The 26,714-nt window shown below is 36.8% G+C and overlaps 1 protein-coding gene across 1 annotated transcript in view; it reads right to left on the reverse strand.

The window, feature by feature from the left end:
• Positions 1-26,714, reverse strand: part of MCTP2 (multiple C2 and transmembrane domain containing 2) — a 221,089-nt gene that overhangs the window by 154,006 nt on the left and 40,369 nt on the right. Inside the window, exon 2 of the mRNA XM_081290239.1 lies at positions 8,451-8,986. Coding sequence (XP_081146365.1) covers positions 8,451-8,915 — 465 coding nt within the window. The 5' untranslated portion in view covers positions 8,916-8,986. The remainder of the gene's footprint in view (positions 1-8,450; positions 8,987-26,714) is intronic.

Raw genomic sequence — 26,714 nt, forward strand, 5'->3', positions numbered from 1 at the left:
ACAAACTATGTTAGCAATTACTGGCTATTTAAACTTTAGTGGAAGACAACACACACCCACATCCAGAAGAGCTACCTAAGAGTAAAATGTTTGCTAAGATCAATTATTTTGTTTCTGGAAGCTACTCTATTTTAGTTTAACAAAGGACATATTTATTTCATTCTGTAACTCACTCCAGGCTTTTGAGAATATGCATATTTAAGACTACAGGAATCACAAACATAAATATCTACAGGACAAACAGTAATAAAATAAGCAAAAAGGTTTGGTTGGCTAGACTGACCATTATCAGCTTCAGGACACAGTGAAAGGATAAAAGATAAGCCAAATGGCAATTAGAGGTCAAAATCAGAATATCTATTCCAAAATTAAATAAATAAACAGAAACAATCAGGCCTACCAAATAGCTGTATTTATTCATATTCAGCCTTTGCACCTTTTAGGAGGCTATTGAACATACAATCATGGTTTATATATTTAATTTGTTCTCATCTCCAAAATTGTTAAAAGTGGTAATCCTGGAATATATCTAACAAACTTAACATAATTGTGTGTGGGGGGAGCGCGCGTGCGCACGCGCGCCCATCTACCCTGTTTAACCACAGGTCATGCCATCTTACCCACACTGCATTTCATAAATTGCAGCCTGTGAGGCGCATCCAACCTACCACTTGTTTTGACAAATAGTCTAATTGAAAACCAGCTCTGCCTGCTCATCTCTCTACCATCCACCACTGACTTCATGCTACATCACCAGAATTAATTAGTGGTAACCAAGGACCTTAGTGGCCCCCAAAAGCCAAATGCAATTAATATCAGGGTCTTTACAGAAAAAGTTTGCAAGTACTGGTACAATGCTTTAAAACCATTCTTTACTCATCACTAATATTTCTCCACTGACTTTCCATAAATGTTTGCATACTAATTAGCAAGAGAAATTTTAAAAGAATAATAATTCCCTTTATATTTGCTTAGTACTTCCTAATTCACACATACTCACTCTTGTTATCTTCATATAAGAAGTCCACCAGTTGTCATTTGTAAACTGGCAAGTTTACAAATAAAGAAGCCAGAGGAAGAAGAAAAATAAATGGTCGCCAGTGGGGAGTAGGAAGGTGAGGGCTTCAGGAATACACCCAGGACTCCACTCTATTCACTCTACCACAACTGTGCCTTGAGCATCCAGAAACAGCTCACCCTGTCTATTGTGCTACTGCACAACAGTAAAGAAGTCCTAGAATCCTGAAGACCTAGTTCCAAATCCCACTTCTGCTACTTCTTAGCTCTCAGTTCTGGGGAAAAAAATGTACTTAAAATTCAAGAAACATAGACATCTCTCAAAGTGGCAAAACAAGATGCTTACTTTATAGGTTACTGAAAGAAAAATTAATTCCTTCACTGGATATTTGAATGGAATTGTATGAATGGATATTAAGAGTGGATTCTCTGGGCCAGACACTGGGCTAGGTAGGCTCTTTGTATAGAAAATAGACCAAGTAAAGGTGGTCCCACAAGATAGTACCTACATAGCAAGTAGTGGAGCTCCTTCCACACAACCTCACAGGAAGTGGTATTAGACTGGAGTTGTTCTGTCATTTTATCACTATCATTATTGTTGCTGTTATTAAAACAGCAGATGTGTTTGGGAAGTAACAAAAAACTCTCTGAAGAAAGTGATTTGATCATTACACATGGTACACATGTATCAAATTATCACGCTGTACTCCATAAACATGCACAATAAGAAAAAAAATTAAACTCCATGAAATTGTTCAGCAACCCAAGTCCCCTCATTCCCACCAACATTCGCAGCTTATGACAGTTAGACGGCTGGCTGATGGAGCCTCAGGTCATGCCGTCTGGCCCACACACAACCCCATCAGCCTGGGCAGTCTTCCTCCAGGGCTCCCTTCTGGGGCAGAGCTTCTCTAGATTGCTATTCCCAGTGTCTCCAGCAGGCACTGTCAATAAGCTGCTGCCTCATTCTGCCTGCCTGTGAGCTGTGCAGCATTGACAGGAGGTGCCTTTGCATCCTGCCCACTCAGTGCCCCAGGTGGTTGCTCTAGTCTACTAGTTGCTAGGCAGATGGGAAAGCACCATGTGAAATGACCTCTGTTAACTTCCCTGATGTCTCCCAGCATTGCCCCTCACACCCTCCTCTCCAGCCACAGTACTTCTTCATTCTTCTTGAAGCTCACCAAGCCCACTCGGGCCACCCAGGTCCTTTCCACTGGCTGACCTCTCTTTCTGAAATGTTTTTTCTCTAGATAGGTCCATGACTATCTTCCTCACTTCCCCTATGGCTTGGTGTCAAGGTTATCTTCTCTGAAGAGGTCCTTCTTGACCCCTCTTTTCAAAACGGTGACAGCGAAACCCCAGCACTCCCTAGAACTTTCTCTGCCTTATTTCTCTTCATAATATTTAGCACTTTCTGATCACATCTGTAGCCTGCCACTCTTCAGAAGAGGCACACCCGGCGGGAGAGGAAATGCTGCCAGAGTTGTTGACTGCTGTGTCCCTAGCGCTGTCCCTAGCATCAGCATGTGGTCAGCGTCCAGTCCAACAGATGGGGAAAGAGGGAGGGCACAAGAAAGGGGAGGCCATGTTCATGAAGGGTCCTGGGACATGCCTGCATATCTGCCTCACTGACACCATGATATTGGGGTATGATTTGGAGATCAAACAGAAATAGTTCAGAAGACGTAAATGAGGGGTAGTGAGACTGACGCACTTGCTTCACTTTGCAAGCTGGAGACCATTTCCTCTCTTCGGTGGTTTGATACTTCGCTTCTCTGTGGTCACTAAACTGAAGCTCTGTGGTTGCCAAGCAGGGTTTCTGGAAACATCTCAATAGGAGTAACTCGAAACCACTAACTCACCCACATGAGCTAGCACCAAAGCTAGTTATTTACAATTCCAACCACCAGATGAGATGTCAGGGAAGGACCTCCTCCATGGAGGACTTGCAAGATGACAGAGAGAGGGAAATGATCTTTCCATTCCTGATCATTTGGTTTTGACCAAGACAGTAAGCTCCTCTGACCACTATAATTATCACTGTGCTTAATAGGCCACAGTAGATGCAGAAAAAAGAACATCTTCCTTTTATGATTGACTTGTGTGGCTCTCCAGTTCTCAGTCCTCTGAAGTTACAGTAGGTTACTGCTGTCTAGGAAATGAAGAAAGAAGAAAAAAATCAAGATAAAAAGAAGAAAATAAGCTCTTTTCCCTCTCAGGTCTCCTTAACTTTAGCTTCTTTACTCTTCTCCTGACACTGGAAACTCCTCAAGAAAGCATTCTGTGTACCCAGGGACTCCATGTGTCACCATATGCCCCAAACCAACTGAATTTCTTATGACCCTCAAAGCACCTACCATTGGATTTGACTCTGGCTTTGGTTTGAAAGCCAACTGCGGAAACAACATAAATTACCATATATTCATATACATAGAGAGTGTTTGCAGAAAGGCTGAGAGGTAGAAAAAAATAAGAAGGCATCATTTCTACCTCTTAGGAGCTCTCAGATAATAAAAAAAAAAAAAAAGAAACTCCCAAACCAGGATTTTATACATGTGTGTGTTTGTGTGTGTGTGTATTTGACTATGTGTGGGAGTGGAGAGGGGTGTTTGACGGTATTCTAAAGTGTTCTTACTTCCTCCTCAGCCTCAAGTCTCAGATGATCTCACTGATCATCCTCTGAGAATGAAATTGTAAAACCACCATCTCAGTAAAGTTTGTGATAGCAAAATACCACGGACTGGGAGCTTCAATAACAGAATTCTCTTTTTCTCAGACTTCTGAAATCTAGAAGTCCAAGATCAAGGTCCTGTCCCACTGGGTTCCTGTTCAAGGCCACTTCCTGGCTTGTAGATGACCAGTTTCCCTGTAATGTCCTCACATGGTGGGGAAAGAAATCTCGGAGGTATCTTCAATAAATACATCACTTCTATTGGATCAGGGTCCCAAACTTATGATCTCATTTAACCTAAATCACCTCTTAAAGGCCATATCTCCACTACAGTTGCATGGTGGGGGGTGGGGGCTAGAACTGCAACATGCAAATTGCAGATGGCTCAATTCAGTCCATAGCAACCATTCTTCGTCCATCAAAGCCCAGATGTACAAAGTCACAGAAAGGAGATAATGTGACTACCAGTTCACCCTGATAAGGCATCAGCATGACAGAAAGTGATAATATATAATCAATGAAACAGTGTGTCAATCAGAAAAAGAGGGACCATGCAAAGAAGCCTGGGTAAAAGTTTAGATGTGCTCAGTGGGAAGAGAGAGCCTCTGTCGCAGAACTTTGAGAGTCTGAACTCTGTTAGCTAGCTGGGTCACCTGTAAAGCAGAAGGAAGATGGCCCTGAGGTGGGGTGCGAGGATGTCCCGTTCTCATCATCAGCTCAATCCTCATTGTGAGACAAACTGCACCAAATGCCATTCACAGAACTCACCCACGCTCCTTGCAGAGATTCACTTGTACCAGCTTCCTGACTCTAAAGTGACTTCTCATAAAGACTGGCACTGGGGAAACATGTCCAGGCCCTGAGACAACCAATTAATAAAGTTGACTTTGGTTACAATTTGACTTCCAAAGGACCTTCACAACAATAAAGAAGAAGCTGTTTACATCAAAAGGAACCTTAGTGGCTACCCAGTATTTCATTCTCATTGCAAATTACTTGTGATAGCTCATGGTAGAGTGGTGTCATGACCAATTGGTTAGTATGAGTCAGTCCTCAAAGCAGCTGTCCACTAGACAGTTGACCCAGGTCTTGGAGCAGAGTGATCTTCTCAAAGTGAGTGATGCCCTTACCCAACATCACCCTTGCCCAGCACCAATTCACTTCCTCCCCATGTGGTCAGCCCTTCCTCTCTCTACCACTTTCCACACAAAGACTGAGGCTAGTGTTCAGTGACAGGAAAAGCAGCATGCTGTGAAAACGAAAGCAGGTGAGGCTACTGTTTGCAGAGTTGGGAAAAGCACCAGAGAAAAGGAAGAGGTTACCTTGGCCTGGGAGGATGAAAGGAATTTCTGTAAGGGAAGATGAAGGATGAAAAGAAGGAAGGAGCAGATGGGAGATGGATAAACGAAGGCTTCATAAAGTGTGAAAAGAGAGGAAAGAAGAACACTCCCCCGTTGTTCACAGGACTTGGGATTGAGCAAAACGTTGTGACAACAAAGTTGCTGAGAAACAATTGTCTGTATCTGGGGGAACACTTCAGGGAAGTGTCAATTGTTTTAACAGAAAATTATGTCAAGGTTTCTGGGGGATATACAAACAATAAAAATCTGGGGTTCAAGAGGGAGGTCCGGCAGGGTCCTCTTCAGCCACCACATCCTTTCTCCTAAGTCTGCTTTCTCCATTTAATGACTGGTTTGAACCCCTGCACTGGCAACTTGAGGCTGCACCTCTCTTGTACACCCCGACATCCCATCTCCCTTTCACTGCATCTCCACTTTCCTACTTTGTCTCCTCATTCCATTCCCCTATTACCATAAACCAATATTTCACTTCTTGTGCCGACACTGGCAGGACTGGAGAGGAACTGTGGAATTCAGACATGACTGATAATCGAGGTTCTATCCCATCGCTGTAGGTTCAACCTGGCACCAAACCAGCACTGGCACAAAACAAGTGTGACAACTCTCTAATGGGTCCCTCAGACCACAGATGTCCTTTGCCTCATCCCCTCTGGAAAACTGCAAACAAAATAAGTTACACCAAGGATATTTGGCAAGCCTCTCAGTGTCCTTGCTGTACACCAGATTGGTCACACGCCAACCCCTCCCTCCCTCCTTCTTTCTTCCCCCATTCCATTAAAGTTGTAGAAAGCCTTAGGCTATTCATGAGAAACAGATGTGCAGATCCAAGATACAGACTAACTGACTTCAAGACTCTCAGATGGCATGCATTCAGCAGGACTTCTGTATTTTAAAAAGCAGAAAAAAAATCAGATTTTAGATTAGCATCAGGCTTGGGCTACAGAAGCTACACCTGCCTAAACTTCTTTGTAAGTTCACTTACCATCATATTAAAGGAGATTTCATTTCTAAATGAAAATTTATATATTAACAAAAGGTTGATTCAATTAAATCCTAGAGAAAATTCATGGGAAAAACACTAACAAAAATTCTATTCATGTGAGGATACATATTTCCATGATTAGTGTTTACATTAAACAAGTGCTGGTTGAGCTCAGACTGCCTGTTAGGTATGAAGCTAAGCCTTGGATACAGAAGGCAAATTAGAGGATTCTCTCCTGGCCATGCCAGTTCTCCGCACTAACCCATCCTAGTAGAGAAGATAATTAGGTGTGTAGTGCTTCTCTACCATTTGATAAACTCTGGATCCTCAGGTAGTGGGAGAGGCCCACACAGTATAAACAGCAGTGGAGAGAGAAGCAGGGGAGGAGGGGAGGATGAACAGAGCTGTACACTTGACTGCAAGTAATCCTAGGGGTGATTAGCTGCAGCTCGGTTCCTCCATCCTCTGCAGAAAAAAAAAAAAAAATGAAACGGGCAGATAAATGACACTTGAATGATGAGAACCTCTATCTTAGGTAAGATAATTGATATTAGTCTCTATCTCCTATCTCCTATAACTGTAGAAGGGAAGTAAAAGATTCTTTTTTTAAGAATGATACTTTTTTTTAAAAAATGGCCAAATTAAAACAGAAAAATCAAATGATCCAGAATAAACTATTCTTGAAGGACTCTTCTTATTTCAGGATTTCTGTATTTAGCCTGTGAGCAAACAGCCAACACCCACTAACCATCCTTCCTCCATCACTTCCAGAAAGCTTCCTAAGAAGTCTCTTTACCAGATAGGACAGAATGCTCACCATGGCCAAAAGCACCCAGCCACACTTCAGGTCAGTGTTGGTCACATTTCCTGGCTTGGCTAATGTGCTATCCCTCTGCCAGCCTTGACCCTGCCTCAACATGATATGTGCCCATCCCCCACACATTGATTCCCCTCCACTCTACTAAGCTGCTAGGGGATCAGACTTAGAAGCTTTGCAAGAATAGCTCTAATATCTGATTGCCTCATGCTGTGTGGTGCAAGGCTGTCTCCCCAAAGCTCATAGCTTGAGCACAGTCACCTTCTTACCCATGTCCACTCCCAAGCTCTCCATTTATAGCACCTAGTCTAGAGCAGCATTCAAATACCTACACATATTCAAACAAAGGGGAAAACAGTTCCACAGTGCTCAGTTTGATTGCAGTTAATTTAAAAATCCTTCTAGCTGGACACTTTAGCATATCAAAGCCAAGAAGTCCACTTATTTTTGCTTATTGGATAATAAGTAAAAAGATAATGAAGATTAATTTCAGTATAGAGTTCAGTATGTTACCTCACCATACTGAAATAATTTAGTAATTTGCAAACTTTTCATTTTGTTTAGTGGAAACACATAATTTAAATTTGCATACAAGAGTAATTTTTACAAAAAAAAGATTTCATAAATGTTAATATTCAAGAAAAATATAGTTAAGTGATTTACTGAGTAGTGGTACCCTAACATAGTAACGTCTCCAAAAGAATACAGCCACACAATCTTCTGAGCCTTCATGATCCAATTACCCACCCCCCAGAAAGACCTAAATAAATATAATAATCAACAGGCTTTTATTTGAATAATAAACCCAAAATACCAGTTAAATAATTTTCTATTCAATTCTAATAGTAACCTGATAGAGAAACAGTTAACTTTCTTACTTTAACACTGAAACATACTTTACTGCCATTACTGCAGGAATTTTAAAAAATAAAAACTTCTGATTACATTCATTATTCAAATCATGTTTTGGTAACTGGATGGTGATAGAACTTAAAATTAAATCCATCATAGAAATACTAGCTTTGTCTCATAATTACATTTAACTGACTAACCTTGTTGAAATACTAAAGCTGAATCACTTATTTCTTAATTTATTTTTAGAGAATGCAAGCAAAGCTGCTCAGAGGTGAATATACACATACTTACATATCCTCACACATAGAAGGAAGACCCAACCCTGTCAAAGTCAAAGGGAGACACACATTCATAAATTCCTTAGGCACAGTAATGTACATGATTAGTCTATTAAAAAAGAGACAGACTAACAGAGACATTTATACAAAAAGTTAAATGGAAGTTAAAGTCCTCATTTCTTTGCCAGGGACTGGAAAAAAAAACTCATTCAATAGAGCATTTAATGTCTTAAAATGTCTTAGAGAGGCTGTTTGTAACAGTTTTTAAATACTTAGAGGTCAATTCGAAACTAATGGGAACCCTGGGTGCAATCGATATTACATTAATTTGAATTCTTGTAAATGACATTCTCCTTATCCAAGCTAACCACAAAAAAATGACCCCTGACCAAATTTTCCAAGGGCACAGAATACATTTTAAAAAGGAAAAGAAGGAAATGAAACTGGAAAGTGCAAGCCCTGGTCTCACCTCAGGCTCTTCTTGTGCATCCACTCTAAGAGGAGGTTTCTGAAACTCAAAGATGCCCTGGCTGGAGGCCCGATGATCCTCAGCAGGAGAGGAGTAAACCTCCTCTGAGTCTGTTTCCACCGCATGGAGATGGCTTGCTTCTTCCTGGCTCCAGTCCAGTTCTTCTTCAGACTGTTTCAAAGAGCTGCTACTACTTTTGGGAATGATCCCTGCAGTGGACAGGCTGCTGGGAACCGAGGTGTAGGACGACTGGGGACCTGAGTAGGGTCGACCCTCTGGAACCAAGTCCTCAGCCTCTAGGAGGTCAGGAACAGAGAGACTGAGCCTGCGGTCCAAATGGTGGCTTGCCCTTAAGTCTAAGGGCTTGTTTGCGTTCTTTTTTACCTTCTTCTTGCTCAAATTGATTAGCAATGGCCTGGTCCGCTGTTTTAATGAGTCCCAGACAGATGGTTTATCCAGATCCATGGTTGCATGAAGAATAAAAGAATTCTCTCTTCAAAAGAGTGTGTCTCTATTGAAAACAACTTTGGTGACTCCTATAAAACAGAACATAAAGAGAAAACATTAGCCTTCTCTGTGGGTTCAGGGCACATCAAGTGGGAAACGACTCAGAAATCCCATGCTATTTTCTGAGTGATCAAGATTCAAAAATTCAATCATAACTTCTACAAATGCCAGGAAAAGCATTTTTTCTTCTAATATTCTTTTTATTAGCATGCTATAGTTGTACATTGGGAATAGAAAGAACTTTTAAAAAGAACTTTTTAAGATTTTTATCAGAGCCATGATAGAAAAGTTGGAAGCAGTGAATGAGGCAGTCAAGTTGATCCAAAAGAAAGCTTCCTAGGAAGACCACTGTTTATTCCCTTTCCTGGAAAAGCAAAGATAAAGACAATTACTAGAATAGTGCCAGGGGCAGTTCATCAGCATGATTAGGGGCAGGGGACTCCCTTTAAATCAGGGTCAGCCAACAGCTTCCCTAATGGGCCACTTAATAAATATTTTTACACTTTGTGGACAGGTACTATGTGCTGCAACTTCTCACCTCTGCCCTTGTGACCTCCAGGATGAAATAAACATCACCTACATGAAAGAACAGGGCTGTGCTCTAATAAAACTTCATTGGTAAAAACAGGTAGCAGACTAGCAGTCTGGTCATCAGCAGTCACTTTAAACATGCCATCTTCCTCTCCAGAGTCAAGTATGTGTTTTGAAGGACAAAAATATGCTCACACCAAATTGGATTCTGCCTAGCATCTTTAAAATATATAACAACAACAACAACAATAAAAATGAGCGACTAGAGAGAAAAACATTTGTAAAAAAATGGGAGTTCTGTCTTCATCCATAACTGGCAAAACTTCTACACTGGAACTCTCACAAGAACAAGCCTCAGAGACTCAGTCTGAGGACATGAGGGGGGAGAAAAGTGATTCTCACCAACAATTGGATGTGAACAATAAAAAGGCTTCACAAATAAATATGCCATCACAAAGGGTGGTAAATGCTGCTATCCAAAATATGGCTTCAGAGATGACAGGCCAAATTTAGCAGAGATCAAATCAAAATCAAATTTGGAAAAATAACTCTTATTTTATGTGCCAAATGGCTCATCATAAATCGTTTCAATGTGAAAAGATCTGGCCAGGCCACTGGGACCTGCCCTATAATGATTTTGCTACATTTGGCTGAGAAAGAGAAGTCAGGAGCCTCCACAAAACATATTTTTCTAAAATCAAAAACTCCATGTTTTTTGTTCTCCTATCCAACTGATTTAAGGAGAAGATATTGAATCATTGAAAAGAAAAGGCCAGTGAGTCCACACATCAGGGTTCCTATGGCCATTTGCCTGGTGAAAGTCAGGACATTATTCTCTACAAGGACCATCAGTACAGGATGGACTCAGTTCCTTCAGTGAGAACTATGCAATGCTGGAATCAAGGTATTGGGCTCTAGAGACCAATTCCAGGTTAGAATTCTTCTCTGCTTTGTTACATTCTACTGAGATGTTTGAGAGCAAGTAACCTCACTAAGGCCAAGTTTTATCACCTATAGCTTGAGAATTAGATTACCTAGTTTACAGATAAAATGATAAGCATAAATCATAGTATCTGCTGAATTAAGGTGTTCAGTCAAGGAAAGCTCTTTTTATCATTATTGCTATTGTCATTATGCCTACTTTCGATAACTTAGTCAAGTTATGTAAGAGCTCTATATCTCATTATTGTTCCTACTTCATAGATTAACTTAATACTAAGTATTTCTGGGACTGTGGTAAAAACTGAATGAATTCAGATAAGAACAGTGCTTAAATAAGTGTTTAATACAATTTTAGCCATTTTTATGAACTACTCCATAGTGGATTATTCTGACTTTAAATATTCAAAATGTTTTATGACATTTTGCTGACATTGAAAAATTTATTCTAAACAGAAACTTGTATTTCACATTAGCAAAACACAAATACATTATCCAAGTCATGTATTGTACCTTGCAGATATGCTATGGTGCATGGTTTCTATGTTTACTTATAGATATTTTCCTTCAATTAGCATGCAATGGAGGTGGGATATATAGCACACTACCTAACACAGGAGAGGACTTTGAGAAAGGAAAAAGCCAAGCCAACAGATATATCTGGTACATTCACCATGTGACAGGCACCATAAAGGTCCCAGGACACCCATCACAGCCTTGAGAAAAAATATCCTAGGAATGAGAAACGAAAGAATACAAATAAAAGCTCTGAGCAAAAGAATTTATCCCAATTCCAAGCTAATTTCAACCAGATAGTTTTTGACCAAAAGAAACATTATTCTGATCAACTAAAAATTGAAGGCAGAGGAAAAAACAACAATTTAAGTAACTAAAAGGTTGTAATGAAAGTAATGTATTAGAAATATAAAAAGGAGAGGGTAGCCAGTCACAGGTGGCAAGAACAATGGGATTAGGGTTGCTTATAACACATGTGCTATGAAGTCTCTGACCACAAAGACAACAGCACATGGGTGGGATGAACAGAGTACACTTCAAGTGGACAAGGAGCAGTAGATGGCAACTTTGACGGGTGTAGCAATGCTCAAGACTCACTCATGTGACAGAATATGATGAAACACTGTGATGTGTAAAACAGTCAAGTAGAGGATTATGGATTTCAGACAAGTAATGAGAGTGAGAGTCAAAGACAGAGGCAGGCACATAGATATCCCCCAGATTCAAATCCCACATGATTTCACAGAGATTGTCCCTGCACCTCCTGGCACAGTCTTATCAAGAATGTGTTTTCAAAATGCTTATTCCTGGCCTCCACCAAATACAGTGAGCCCAAGTCCCAAGAATTTCCCTGCTGAATATTGCACAGACTCAAGGTTACCTATCCAACTTCCAGAGATGCTTGCATTCCCCTTCAGAGGAAATGAGGGAAACCTGATTATTTTATGGAAAGGCTGAGAAGAAATAACCTCTCAAACAATGGAGAGGTTTTGAATCTCCAAGAAACATAACAACAACAAATAATGTGATGGAAAACAGAAAAGGTTGAAATGAACAAAGAGCACCTCTGAAGAATGTGCTGTGTGAAAACATTGCTTTTCCATGTAAATGGTCCCAGTGAAATACATAGTCTCCATCTCTTTTGGGGGATCAGGGGGAATTGGTAGAAATGGATACAATATTGGAACATTGCAACATTTTCAAGAGCTAGTTCAGGTAGAAGCAGGGATGTGCTTAGGATCACTGGATGCTGGAGACAACAGTTTCATCATCTTAAATTAATAAATATATATTATGTATTTTTTATTTTTAAAATCACCTTAAAGGAAAATAGGCATTTCTTCCCTTTCATGTATACTTTTGTAACTTTAGCACACATAGAGATTTGTTTTATAACCATCACAATAAGAAGGATCTTCCCCTTAGAGTTATACCCACCTCAGAACCCCCCATCCAATAATAATTGATCTCTTCCTCATCATTATAATTCAATCTTTTTGAATTTTTTTATAAATAGAATAATAAAAAAAAAACCATAGTTTGTTTGCTCAACATAAGACCTTTGAGAATCACACAAGTTGTTGCAGGAGTCAGTCATTAATGAATATTCTTCACTGCAGAGAGTATTCCATGGTCTGAGTGTATCAGAATTTATCTATTACACCTTAATGGACATATGAGTGGTTTCCAGTTTTGAGCTCCTAAAAATAAAACAGCTGTAGATTTCAAATGTGTAATTTTCACTTTCCTAAGGGGTGTGATAATGGAAACCTTTTTATGTATTTATTTGCTATTTTTATGTGTAGTTTAGCAAACTACAAGACTTTTACCCAATTTTTTAAAATTGGGCTGCTCGCTTTCTTTTTACTGATATATTTTGGGTACAAGGCCTTTCTTGAACACATAACTTATAAATATTTACCATTTTATAGATTGACTTTCTTTTATTTTAATGGTGTCTTATGATCAAATTTTGGGTTTTAATTTTCAGTTTTAAAGCTTGATGAAGGTTAGCAGATACTATTTTTTATTTTATGGAAAATACTTTCTGGGTCAGTCATGTCTCCAAACTTATTGCTTAACTCCAGTTAACAAAAGTTTCTCTCATTTTCTACTAATAATTTTATAGTTGTACCTTTTACATTGAGATTTATGATCTATTTTGTGGGAGTTTCTACAAAAGGTTTATGGTTTCATCAAAGTTCCTCTTTAACATATGGATGGCAATTTTTTTCTAATATCAGTGCCTCATTTTTCCACTGAATTAATCTGCATTATCCTGAACATCAAATGCCACATTCATGTGGGCGTGTTCTTTGGGTCTATTCTGTTCTAGGAATCCATGTGGCTATCAGTTTTTCAGTGCTATCTTGTTTTGATTACTGTGACATGCTAGTCTTAAAATCAGGAAGTGCAAATCTTCTAAATTCATTATCTCCCTACCTTGCTTATCTACTCTAGTTCTTCTGTACTTCTGTATAAATTTTAGAATAATTTCATCTATAAATGCCAAAGAAAATCCTGCTAGATTTCTATTGCATTGTATTAACCTACAGATGAGTTTGGGAAGTACTGACATGTTTACTAGGTTAAGTCTTCCAATATAAGTATATTGTATTGCTATATATTTAGATCTCCTTTGGTTTTTTCATCAGTATATTCTGGAGTGAGCTTACATATCCAGTATGTTTTATTAGACTTACAAGTATTTCATTTTTGTTGAAATGAGAGCATATATTTTTCATTATTATTTTCAATTGTATAATGCTAATGTAGAGAAATAAAATTGAATTCTGTGTGCTGACCTTGAATCCTTTTTTAAAAAATATTGTTGTTGTAGATATATGCAATATCTTTTTATTTATTTATTTTCATGTGGTGCTGAGGATGGAACTCAGTGCCTCACACGTGCTAGATAAATACTCTACCACTGAGTTACAACCCCAGCCCATGACCTTGAATTTTTTTAACTTGCTAAATATACTTAGTTTTATAATTTTTATTAGATTCCTTTGGCTATTCTATCTTGAAAAAATCATGTTTTCTGTAAATGGGGATATTTTTATTTCTTCCATTTTATATGATAAACCTTCATTTTTTTAACCTTATTAAACTGCTTAAAGACTTCCTGTAAATGAGAGTGAAAGTTCTTATAATTTCTCTGATCTTGAAGAGAATGCATTCAACCTTCCATTATTAATTAAGATGTTAGCCTTTTATCAATTTATTGACTTCTTCCCCCAAGAAAAAAGTTTTGCTTTAATTATTTCACTATTTTCAACATCATACATGTTTGCTTATGACTTTATGACTTCCTTCCTTCTGCCTGACATTGGCTTCATTTTCTCTTTTGACTTTAAGGTGGTAGCTAAATTCAAAAGGTGAAAAACTATATCCCAGCAGATAAGATCCACAAAACCACCTGTTTTTGCACATAAAGTTTTAATGAATATAGCCACACTCATCAGCTTACACATTGGCCATAGCTTCTTTTGTACTTCAATGGCAGAGTTTAACACTTATTATATGCTTCAAAGCTTAAATATATACCATATGAACGTTTACCAAGAAAGTTTGTCAACCATTGGTTTCCAATGATTGATCTGAACCCTTTCTTCATTTTGAAAATAAAGTTTAAAACTACATATTAGCTGCATTCCATAAATTGTGCTATATGGTATTTTCATCTAGATCAAAAACTTGTCTAATTTACTTGAAACTTCCTATTTGAGCCATGTACTACCTGTAAGGATATAATATTTCCACTTTCATTTTTAAGTTTTTCCTTTTCTTGGTTTAGCTCATTTTTATTCCTTCTTGCATGTTTGTGTCTCCAATATTATATAGAGCAACTTAGATATAGTACAAGGTACTTTTTAAATTGATTTTTTAAAAAATGACAGCGGAATGCATTACAATTCTTACTACACATATATACCACAAATTTTCATATCTGTTTGTATATAAAGTATTTTGACACCCAATTTGTGTCTTCATACATGTACTTTGGAATATGATGTCTATCACATTCCATCATCCTTGCTAATCCCCTGCCCCCTTCCTTACCCTCCCACCCCTCTTCCCTATCTACAATTTATCTATTCCTCCCATGCTCCCCATCCCTACCCCATTATGAGTCTGCTTATATCAGAGAAAATATTTGACATTAGTTTTTCTGGGATTGGCTAACTTCACTTAGTATTATCTTCTCCAATGCCATCCATTTACCTGCAAATGCTATGATTTTATTCTCTTTTATTGCTGAGGAAAATTCCATTGTGTATATATGCCACTTTTTATCCATTCATCCACTGAAGGACATCTAGGTTAGCTCCACAATTTCGATATTGTGAGTTGTGCTGCAATAAACATTGATGTGGCTGTGTCCCTGTAGTGTTCTATTTTTAAGTCCATTGGGTATAGACTGAGGAGATGTATAGCTGGGTCAGAAACTCTGTGTCTAATAGAAGAAAAAGTAGGCCCTAATCTTCATCATGTGGGATTAGGTCTCGCCTTCCTTAATAAGAGTACTGAAGCGCAAGAATTAAAACCAAGAATCAATAAATGGGATGGAATCAAACTAAAAAGTTCCTTCTCAGCAAAATAAACAATCTGTGAGGTGAACAAAAAGCCTACATCCTGGGAGCAAATCTTTACCCCTCACACATCAGATACAGCACTCATCTATAAGGTATATAAAGAACTCAAAAAGCTAAGGACCAAAAAACAAATAACCCAATCAACAAATGGGCCAAGGACCCGAACAGACACTTCCCAGAAGACAATATACAATCAATCAACAAGTATATGAAAAAAATGTTCATTATCTCTAGCAATTAGAGAAATGCAAATCAAAACTACTCTAAGATATCATCTTACTCTAGTCAGAATGGCAGCTATTATGAAGAAAAACAACAATAAATGTTGTTGAGGATGTGGGGGGAAAAGGTACACTCATACATTGCTGGTGGGACTACAAATTGGTGCAGCCAATATGGAAAGCAGTATAGAGATTCCTTGGAAATCTGGGAATGGAAGCAACATTTTTAAGTTTTTCTTGAACCTTCCTTTTTGAACTAGGTTTTAGTCAAAAATAAAGTGTTAATTTCCAAATATTTGGAGACTTCTCAGATATATTTTCACTAATTTCTAGCTTAACATCAGAAAACACATTTTACATATGATTTCTATTATTTCAACTTTGTTAAGGTTTGATTTGTGACCCAGACTGTGGCCTATCTTGTGACTGCTCCTTATGACCTACAATTACTGTTGGGTAAAGTTCCATAAATTTCCATTTCATCTAGTCCCTAGATGGTTCTGTTCTACTACATCCTTGAGGATTTTTGACTACTACTTCTACTACTGAGAGAAGAGAGTTAATATTTTTTAACTACAGCTATATATTTGTCTATTTCTCCTTTTATTTATGTAGTTTTTCTTCTGTATTTTGAGGCTCTGTTGTTAGTTGTGTACACATTGAGAACAATTATGTGTCTTGCTGAACTGACCCTTTGGCCAATGTGCATTACCCGTCTTTCTTCCTCAAAATTTTCTGTGTTTTGAAGTTTGTCTTGTATTATTTTAATATACCCATTCCAGTCGTCTTTTAATTTGTATCTCTGTGGTATTTTTCCACCTTTTGCTTTTGAGCTACCCATACCATTACCTATATCTTACAGAAAGTACACAGTTAGACAAATTACATAAAATGACCTAACTATCTCTACCTTTTAGTTGGTTTCTTTAGACCATTTATATTTAACATTACAATTGATTTATTTGTTTTGGGGCCTGTTTTACTCTTTGCTACCCATTTATTCCTTTGTTTTCCATTCTTCTGTTTCTCCTTTTCCTACATTCTTGGGGGTTATCTGAACTTTTTCTTATTGTTCCATTTTGTCAATTGTAATTTTGACTGTACTTCTTTGCACACATTTTTAGGGGTTGCTGTATGGGTTACAACAGGCATCGTTAGCTTTTCACACCCTACTGAGAATATTGTGATACTTTAATTGGAATAAATAAGACCACTTGCATTTGTTTTCTATTGCTATCATAAAAATTAATGAGAAACTTAACGGCGTAACAAGATAAATTATCGTTCGGTTCTAGAGGTCAGAAGTCAAAACAGTTCTTATTGGGCTAAAAACCAAGGTGCTTTGAAGACTGCATTCCTTCCTGGAGGCTCTGAAGGAGAGTTCAGTTCTAGATATTCCATTCCTAGGCAGAATTCCATTCCTGGCTTCGAGGACCAAGGTCCACATTGTTGCTGAATGTCAGCCCAGGGCAGTTTTCAGCTTTCAGAGGCTGCCCACATTCCTTGACTCATGGCCCATCCCTCCATCTACAGAGGCCAGCTGAAGTCCTTCTCTTGGCACATCACTCTGACCTATTATTTTGCTACATTTTCCTTTTTAAGACTCATGCTGTTTGATTGGGCCCACCAGAAAACTATATAGACTACCTCCCTATCTCAAAGTTTATAGTTTGAATTGCATGTACAAGTCTTTTTTGGCATGAAATACATTTTCAGAGGATCCTGGGATTAGGTGTGGGGATGGATATAGGAATAGGGAGACAGATTGTTCTACCTACCATAATACCACATAGCTCTCCAATCTGATTAATAAATTGTCATATATTAATCTATATACATTGAAAATTTTCACAGACAACGTTTGCCTGTTTATTTCAGCCATGAACTATATTGACTATAATTTAAAAGAAGAATCTATTGTATTTATCATTTGTTCCATTCTAGATACTCTACATTTTCTTCTTGTACCATTTTTCATCTAAGAAATCTCGTTAATTGGTTATTTGGTAGTAGTTCTGCTAGCTCCAAATTCTTTAATTTTTTTCCTTATGTGAGAAAACCTGTTTCACCTTGCACTCCTGAATAGTATTTTAGCTGAATATTTGAACTTTTGCTTTAGAACTTTAAAAATGGGGTGCCATTTCCTTTTAGTCTCCATGATTTCTGACATGATATCTCAGTCATCTGAATCTGCTGTCCCTATAAATTTATCATCACTCCTATTATTTTCAATATTTTATCTTATAGTTTTGATAAGTTTAGGATGTGTCTTGGTGTATGTTTCTTTATATTAATTTCATTCAGAGCTACCTTAGCTTCCTAAATCTACAAATTTGTCTTTGGCCAAATATAGAAAGTTTTCATCTATTATTTCTTTAAATACTTCATAATTGTTCAGCCCCACTCACTTTCTCCCTTCCTTCTAAGATTCCCATGATAGAAATAGAATGTCTTTTGTTACTGCCCCAGAATCCCCCCATCTCTTTTCATTTTTTCTCAATATTTTGCTCTATTACATTCAGATGGGATAATTTATTGCTTTATATTCAGTTTTAAAGACCCCTCTGATATTTCCATTCTGCTATTAAATCCATATAGTAAAATTATTGGATTCTTTTTGGAAAAGAGATAGAGATATGAGGTGGCTATCATATTTTCAGTTCTAAGATCTCCATTTGATTCTATTTCACATGTCCTATTTATTGAGACTTTCTATATTGATGTTTATTTCAGGACTCATGATTATTCACTCCAAACATTTATATAATAGTTCCTTTTACATAGTATTTTTATAATCATGTGTTGATTACCTTCTTCCATATAATTCAAAATTTTTGTCATTGTTCATGTCAATAAGGATTGTACCTAGGGCATTTTCAATGTTTTCTTATGAACCTGTGGTTTATTTAAATTTATGGAGAATATTGATATCATTGCTTTAGGAGGCATTTGATCTGGTTAGCCTCTAGACATAAATTACAATCTAGTTTCGGTGGGCTCTGATTATAGTGTCAGTCTACTTTTTATAAGCTATGCAGACCCATTTGGATCTTCTTTATGCTGTACAGCATAGAATTCCACTGGAGTCCCAGACTTATCTCTATTTCAGTTAGCTTTTTTCACTATTGTGACAAAAAGACCTGACGAGAACAATTTTAGAAGAGAAAAAGTTTATGTGGGGGCTCACAGTTTTGGAAGTCTCAGTCCAGCAAAAGCAGTTAACAATGTAAAACTGCAGGGGCCAAAGCAATGTAACAAGGGAATATCTTCAAGTGGCAGTTCTAAACCACAATTTTTTTTTTGTTCTTCTTTTAAAATTTCTAGATCTTTTGGCAATGATTATAGAAGTGGGTTGTTTCTGGGAAGAAAAAAAAATGGTAGACTTATATCCTGTTCAGTGGTATTTTAATTCTGGTGTTCCTTAATCCACTTGTGATATTTACTTTATTCCATCTTATTCAGAACCAGGGCTATTTTAATAAGTTTTGCAAATGTGTTCTGACCATAATTTCCAAATGCATGTAAGCAGTACAGAACCATGTGTATTGAATTGCAAACATATAACACAAAAACCTGTGCTCAGAAAAAATAAGGTTCTTAAAGATGTACATAAAGCTAACACACTTTTGGACTATCTCTTTTGTCCATAAAATTGCTATTCCTTCAATATACAGTGTGTTCTCCAGAGTAAAAGAAAACTTAAAAAAAAAATAAATCAAAGATTAGGTTTGAAGAAAAGCATGGGGAGAAAAATCCAATTATTTGAATATTTTAATATATCTAGGTTTCCTTAGTTAAAAGCATACTTAAAAAGAAATGTGTTACCTGTTCCATTTTATATTAAGACACAAGTTCACAGGTTATTGTTCGGAACACCGAAAGGGCTACATATTATAATGTAAACTGTTATAACTCAGCAGGATAAGGATGGTTGACAACAATTAATTGAATATTACAAAACAGTTAGCAATGTGGATTTTGATGTCCCCAACAGAAAGAAATTATAAATGTCTAAAGTGACAGATATGCCAATTACCTAATCTGATCAGCACACGTTGTACACAGGTATGGAAATGTCACACTGTACTCCATATGTATTATTACTCTGTGTCAATTAAAAATCTTAAAATTTTAAAAATACAAACAAAGCCTGGCCCAGTGGCGTAGTCCTGTAATCCCAGTGGCTTGGGAGGCTGAGACAGGAGGATCACAAGTTTCAAAGCAAGCCTCAGCAAAAGCGAGGTGCTAAGCAACTCAGAGACCCTGTCTCTAAATAAAATACAAAATAGGGCTTAGAACATGGCTCAGTGGTCGAGTGCTGCTGGGTTCAATTCCTGTTACCCCCCTCCAAAAAAAAAAAAAAAGAAAAATACAAACAAAAATGTAGCCCACACTCCATCAAGCATCAGGACCAGAAGCACCATCTAAATAAGAAGCCTGGGCTAGCTACCCTACCCCATAAACTTCAGCTTTCACTTAATGAACAAAACAGCGTTCAGCCTTCTCCAAACCACTAATGGTAGGATAAGGACTTTACAGGAAACAGCCCCAAGTCAAGGAGCCTAATGGAAGTTTCATTTATTATGGTTTTAAACCAGACACCCTCCCCAGCTGGCTGCTAGCAATTGCCTAAATGGAAAAAGAACAATGAGCCTTTTAAACACTAGCCGCAAAGTGTCTGATTGAACCTGGACCAGGATGCTATCTGAATAAGAGCCACCAGGAAGGAAAGAGTGTCTCAAAATGACAAAAGCCAAGTTTTGAAGAGCATACCACAGTTGTTCAGTAACACTGATGCAAACTGTGCTTCTCCAAGTTCTTCTTAAGTGTAAACTGAAACAGCAATTGCTTTCACAATCTAAATATCAACTCAAATGAAAGAGCAGCGAGCAATGTTTTCTACCTTTTTTTTATTTTTATTTTTTTTGTAGCATAACAACAAACATTTATTTATTTATTTTTTATTTTTTTTAATTTTTTTTATTGGTTGTTCACAACATTACAAAGCTCTTGACATATCATATTTTTTACATTAGATTGAAGTGGGTTATGAACCCCCAATTTTACCCCAAATGCAGATTGCAGAATCACATTGGTTACACATCCACAATTTTACATAATGCCCTATTAGTAATTGTTGTATTCTGCTATCTTTCCTATCCCCTACTATCCCCCCTCCCCTCCCCTCACATCTTCTCTCTCTACCCCATCTACTGTAATTCATTTCTCTCCTTGTTAATTTTCCCATTCCCCTCACAACCTCTTATATGTAATTTTGTATAGCAATGAGGGTCTCCCTTCATTTCCATGCAATTTCCCTTTTCTCTCCCTTTCCCTCCCATCTCATGTCTCTGTTTAATGTTAATCTTTTCTTCCTACTCTTCCTCCCTGCTCTGTTCATAGTTGCTCTCATTATATCAAAGAAGACATTTGGTATTTGTTTTTTAGGGATTGGCTAGCTTCACTAAGCATAATCTGCTCCAGTGCCATCCATTTCCCTGCAAATTCCATGATTTTGTCATTTTTTAGTGCTGCATAGTACTTCATTGTGTATAGATGCCACATTTTTTTTATCCATTCATCTATTGAAGGGCATCTGGGTTGGTTCCACAGTCTAGCTATTGTGAATTGTGCTGCTATGAACATCTATGTGGCAGTATCCCTGTAGCATGCTCTTTTAGGGTCTTCAGGGAATAGTCCGAGAAGGGCAATAGCAGGGTCAAATGGTGGTTCCATTCCCAGCTTTCCCAGGAATCTCCAAACTGCTTTCCAAATTGGCCTCACCATTTTGCAGTCCCACCAGCAATGTACAAGTGTACCCTTTTCTCCACATCCTCGCCAGCACTTGTTGTTGTTTGACTTCATAGTGGCTGCCAATCTTACTGGAGTGAGATGGTATCTTAGGGTGGTTTTGATTTGCATTTCTCTGATTGCTAGAGATGGTGAGCATTTTTTCATGTACTTGTTGATTGATTGTATATCCTCCTCTGAGAAGTGTCTGTTCAGGTCCTTGGCCCATTGGTTGATTGGGTTATTTGTTATCTTATTGTCTAATTTTTTGAGTTCTTTGTATACTCTGGATATTAGGGCTCTATCTGAAGTGTGAGGAGTAAAAATTTGTTCCCAGGATGTAGGCTCCCTATTTACCTCTCTTATTGTTTCTCTTGCTGAGAAAAAACTTTTAAGTTTAATTAAGTCCCATTTGTTGATTCTTGTTATTAACTCTTGTGCTATGGGTGTCCTATTAAGGAATTTGGAGCCCGACCCCACAATATGTAGATCAGAGCCAACTTTTTCTTCTATCAGACGCAGAGTCTCTGATTTGATATCAAGCTCCTTGATCCATTTTGAGTTAACTTTTGTGCATGGCGAGAGAAAGGGATTCAGTTTCATTTTGTTGCATATGGATTTCCAGTTTTCCCAACACCATTTGTTGAAGATGCTATCCTTCCTCCATTGCATGCTTTTAGCCCCTTTATCAAATATAAGATAGTTGTAACTTTGTGGATTAGTCTCTGTGTCCTCTATTCTATACCATTGGTCCACCCTCCTGTTTTGGTACCAGTACCATGCTGTTTTTGTCACTATTGCTCAGTAATATAGTTTGAAATCTGGTATCGCTATACCGCCTGATTCACACTTCCTGCTTAAAATTGCTTTTGCTATTCTGGGTCTTTTATTTTTCCATATGAATTTAAATCAAGTCATCTCCATCTAGAATTCTGACAGGACCGAAAAATCCAACTAAATACATAATTTGGGGAATTTATCTTTAACTCATGAGAAGTTAGGGAAGGAAGAGAGAGGATTGTACTGTGAATACCTGGTGCTCATAGTTTCTGTCAACTTTCAAATTAGCCAGTATAAGAGTATGGGTACTAAACCTCTGAGATGACAAATGCAAATTTCTTCAGCACCTGTGGTTCACTTGGTGTCTAGAGAAATTGCAGCACTTTGAAAAGCTAAGTAGCAACCTGCAACCACACCATGGATCACAGACTTGCCATTCCGCTTTCTCTTGTTTTATGGTCAAAAATTCCTTGTTAAGATCCAATAAGATTGTATTAACATTAAATACTAAACCAGAGGGTATAGATACCATATTCCCTACTCTGAGGTCTGATCTTACCTGATTTTTCTTGTTCTAAGTAATTTTAAAGCCTTTTAGCTTACACATCACCCTGCTATTTTCCATATGACTCTCTTTATTATGATTTTCAGACCCCTGGACCTGCACTCAAAGACTCTCAGCTTTTGTTATCTATTTTCCCATGAACTTCTGATGCCATCATTTTATATTTAGTTTTCTTTTGTTCTTTTTGTTCTTTTTTTAACTATACAAACATATGGAAGTTTTTTATAACACACAGATACTGGTGATGTAACCCATGAAATAAAAACAAATCCTTGGTACATCTCTGATGATTCTTTCATCAAGCCTTGCTAGAAGTTACCTTATCTTAAAATCATATTTATTACACCCATGTATTTTATTGAATATTATTTAGGGATATATACACATAGAACAAATTCTCATGATTATAAACATTTTTTATAAAAGTTATAAGTGGTATATTACTACATCCTTTCCGATCAATATTACTGTCAGGAAATTTATCCACAATGATAAATATAGTTTTATTAAAACCATTTTAAAAGATGCATAGTATTTCATTGTGGGAAGATCTATAATTTATTGATTAATGTTCCTTCGGATGATACTTAAGATGCTTACCTTATTTTACCACTACGGAGACTTAAAGAAGTTTCATAGACTCTTCTGATGCACATTCCAGTTTCTCCCATAGTTTTTAAGTCAAAGATAGATATCTGATTAGAAGAGATTGAAAATGTGTGAAGGATGTTTGGTTGTCAGAAGGGACATGGTAAAGGAGATAACTCACACATTGTATGTGCACATTAGGACTTGAAAGATAAACCCTGGATAGATTTGTCTTGCCCAGTTTACCAATAAGGGCCCATTGAGAAACACTAAATGTCAGATAAATTCTTGGTTTGTAGCTTATGCATATCTTAAACTTGACTAGCAAGGTATTGCCAAACTGCTCTACAAAGAATGTTTATTAATTTGTATACCTGACATCAGCCAACGAGTCCCCATTGTGCAACATCCTTGCCTGCACCTCATATTGTAAGACTTTATATCTGCTAACCAAGAATTGTAGAAAGGAACCCAAAATCATATTTATTTTAACATTATTCCAAGAATCACATTTTAAAAAAAAATGGTGAGTGGAATTTAACAATATCTTTCATGTGCTTTAGGTGTGGAAAGTGTAGGATTTTAAAATCCTCAAGGCTACAGGTTTCTTAGAAAGGTTTTAGAGATTTATTTTATATAATCAATCATTTACTCTACTTGTTTATAGTTTATATACTCTATTGTTTATAGTTTCAGATAAAGATTCTATTTCATTTTTTATTCATATGGATAATCAAATTTCAAAGAACCTGTTATTGCAAAGGCTTACACCACCCCCAAAGATTTGCAATGCCATATCTATCAGGTGCAAAATTTCCATATATAAAGTCTATACCTGGTCACCTATATCTGTGTCATAACATAATAGTTACTGCTATAGATTTAAACTAACTCTTGATATCTAGGAAGGTAAGCCACCTATCTTGTTGTTCCTTCAAATTGTTTTTTATTTCTTTGTATTTCATGTAAATTTTAGAATTCATTTGTTTAACATTCCTACTACTAAAGGAAATTCTGATTGGCAATGCCTTTTACACATTGATCTGATAACATGATTCATGATTTTGTATCACCATAGCAATGGAGATGGTTACTTTCTGTACATCTTTTTTTTTTCATTTTTAAAAATTTTTACCCAGGAGTGCCCTACAAACGAGCCATATCTCCAGCCCTTTTTTAATTTTTTTTTTTTTGAGACAGGGTCTTGCTAAGTTGTTTAAAGCCTCACTAAGTTGTTGAGGCTGCCTTTGAACTTGCAGTCCTCCTGCCTCAGCCTCCTGAGCCACTGAGATTACAGGTGTGTGCCACCACACCTGGCTTATACATATTTTTTAATAATAGATTATTTTTAGATCTAGATTTAGGTTTATAGAGAAATTACAAAGAAAGTACAGAGGAGAAGTTAACTATATAACTCCTCTTTCTCCTTATCCTCAACAGTTTACCCTGTTATTTACATTTTTTGGATTAGTGTGGTACATTTGTTCCATCTGGAGAACCAATACTGGCCCATTATTAACTTATTAACTAAAGCCCACGGTTTAGGTGAGGATTCTCCCATTGCATTGTGCACTTCTATGAATTTTGACAAATGTATAAGTCATGTAAAGCTATTAAGTAATATCAAAGTAGTTTCACTGCCTTAAAAAAAATCCCGTATTCCATCTATTCTTCTTTCTCTCCTTTCACATTGAGCCCACAGAAGCCACTGATATTTTTATATTCTCTGTAGCTTTGCTTTTCTAAAAGACCATAGTGTTGGAAATCCCACACTGCATAACCTTTTCAGGCTAACTTCTTTCACTTAGCAATGCACATTTAAGTTCACTCTTCTCTTTCCATAGCTTGATGGCACATTTCTTTCATCACTGGATAATATTGCTCTGTAGCACCACAGTTAATCCGGTAGCCTACTGAAGGGCACCTTGATTACTTCTAATTTTTTGACAATAGAAATAAAACTGCTACAAACATCTATGTGCAGATTTTTTTATTCATGTAGCAAACACCAAAAAGGGTTATCTCTGGATTATATGATATCAAAGTAGCGTTCTGTAATCAGATTTTAAAATTTCCATAAGAGGGATATTGCCCATATGTTGCTCAATCAGTGCCTAGCCACCTTAGATTTGTAGTTAATACTTATATTTTATCATGATTTACTAGTATATAGGAAAGTAGGTTTTTATGTGTAGATTTTAAATTCCAATCATCTCATTGAAATCATTCTAACACTAAAAATTTCTCTTATAATTACTTCTAGTTCAGTGTAGATGACCAAATTATTTTCAAATGATAGGTGGATTGGAAAATGTGAAACAGAACTATTTTTTTTCCTTTCTGCATGATTGGGGATTCCAAATCAACGTGTAACAGTACTTATAATGGTAAGCATCCTTGTAATATTCTTTGAAACATTTTAAGGATATGTCCTTTTCTTATTTTACTAATAGTTTATGATTAAATTGTTGAAGTTTTTCAACATTTTTCGTTTATTAGTTGATAATATTTTTTACTTCATCTATGAATGTAGTATATTACATTGATATTCCAATGTTCAACTGTATCTGAGATAAATCAAAATGTTTATTTTATTTGTATCGTATTTCAAATACCATTGCCAAAATTCAGAATGCAAATATTTTACTTAGAATTTATTCATATATGTTTACATGTAATACTGACTTGCAATCTTTTGTTGATCTTTTTGGTTTGAGAATCAAGATTATAAGACTTTCAAGGGAAAATTTAAAAGTGAAATTATGGAAGTGATTGCTAGAACTCACATATATGTATGGCTGTGCATTAATTGTTGGGGACAACAGTGATTTTGCTGTTAGTTAAATTCCATTGTTGGTTTTAAGTTCTTAATTTATGTATCTTGGAAATTTTATAAGTGAGTGTAGAATTTTATCGAGGTTTTCAAACAGAGCCTAAAATATTTACAGTATTGCTATTATTTCATTCTTTGCCCTATATAATGTGTCCCTATTATTTTTCATATTACTTGAGGATAAAAAGAAAAGATAAAGCCAAAACTGTTCCTTTAAAGATGCTCACAAAACTGACAAAACCATGTTTTACTTGCCAAAACTTAATGATATTTCTCTACTGATTTTTAAATCAGTTTTATCAATATCTATCTTTATGTTTCTTACAAGTTAATTTAAAAATAAGTTTCTTAAATATAAAGGGACCATAATAGGCAACACATCTTAGATAAAAACAA

This window comes from Spermophilus citellus (genome assembly GCF_964194105.1).
Source record: "Spermophilus citellus genome assembly, chromosome: 4".
Classification (NCBI taxonomy): domain Eukaryota; kingdom Metazoa; phylum Chordata; class Mammalia; order Rodentia; family Sciuridae; genus Spermophilus; species Spermophilus citellus.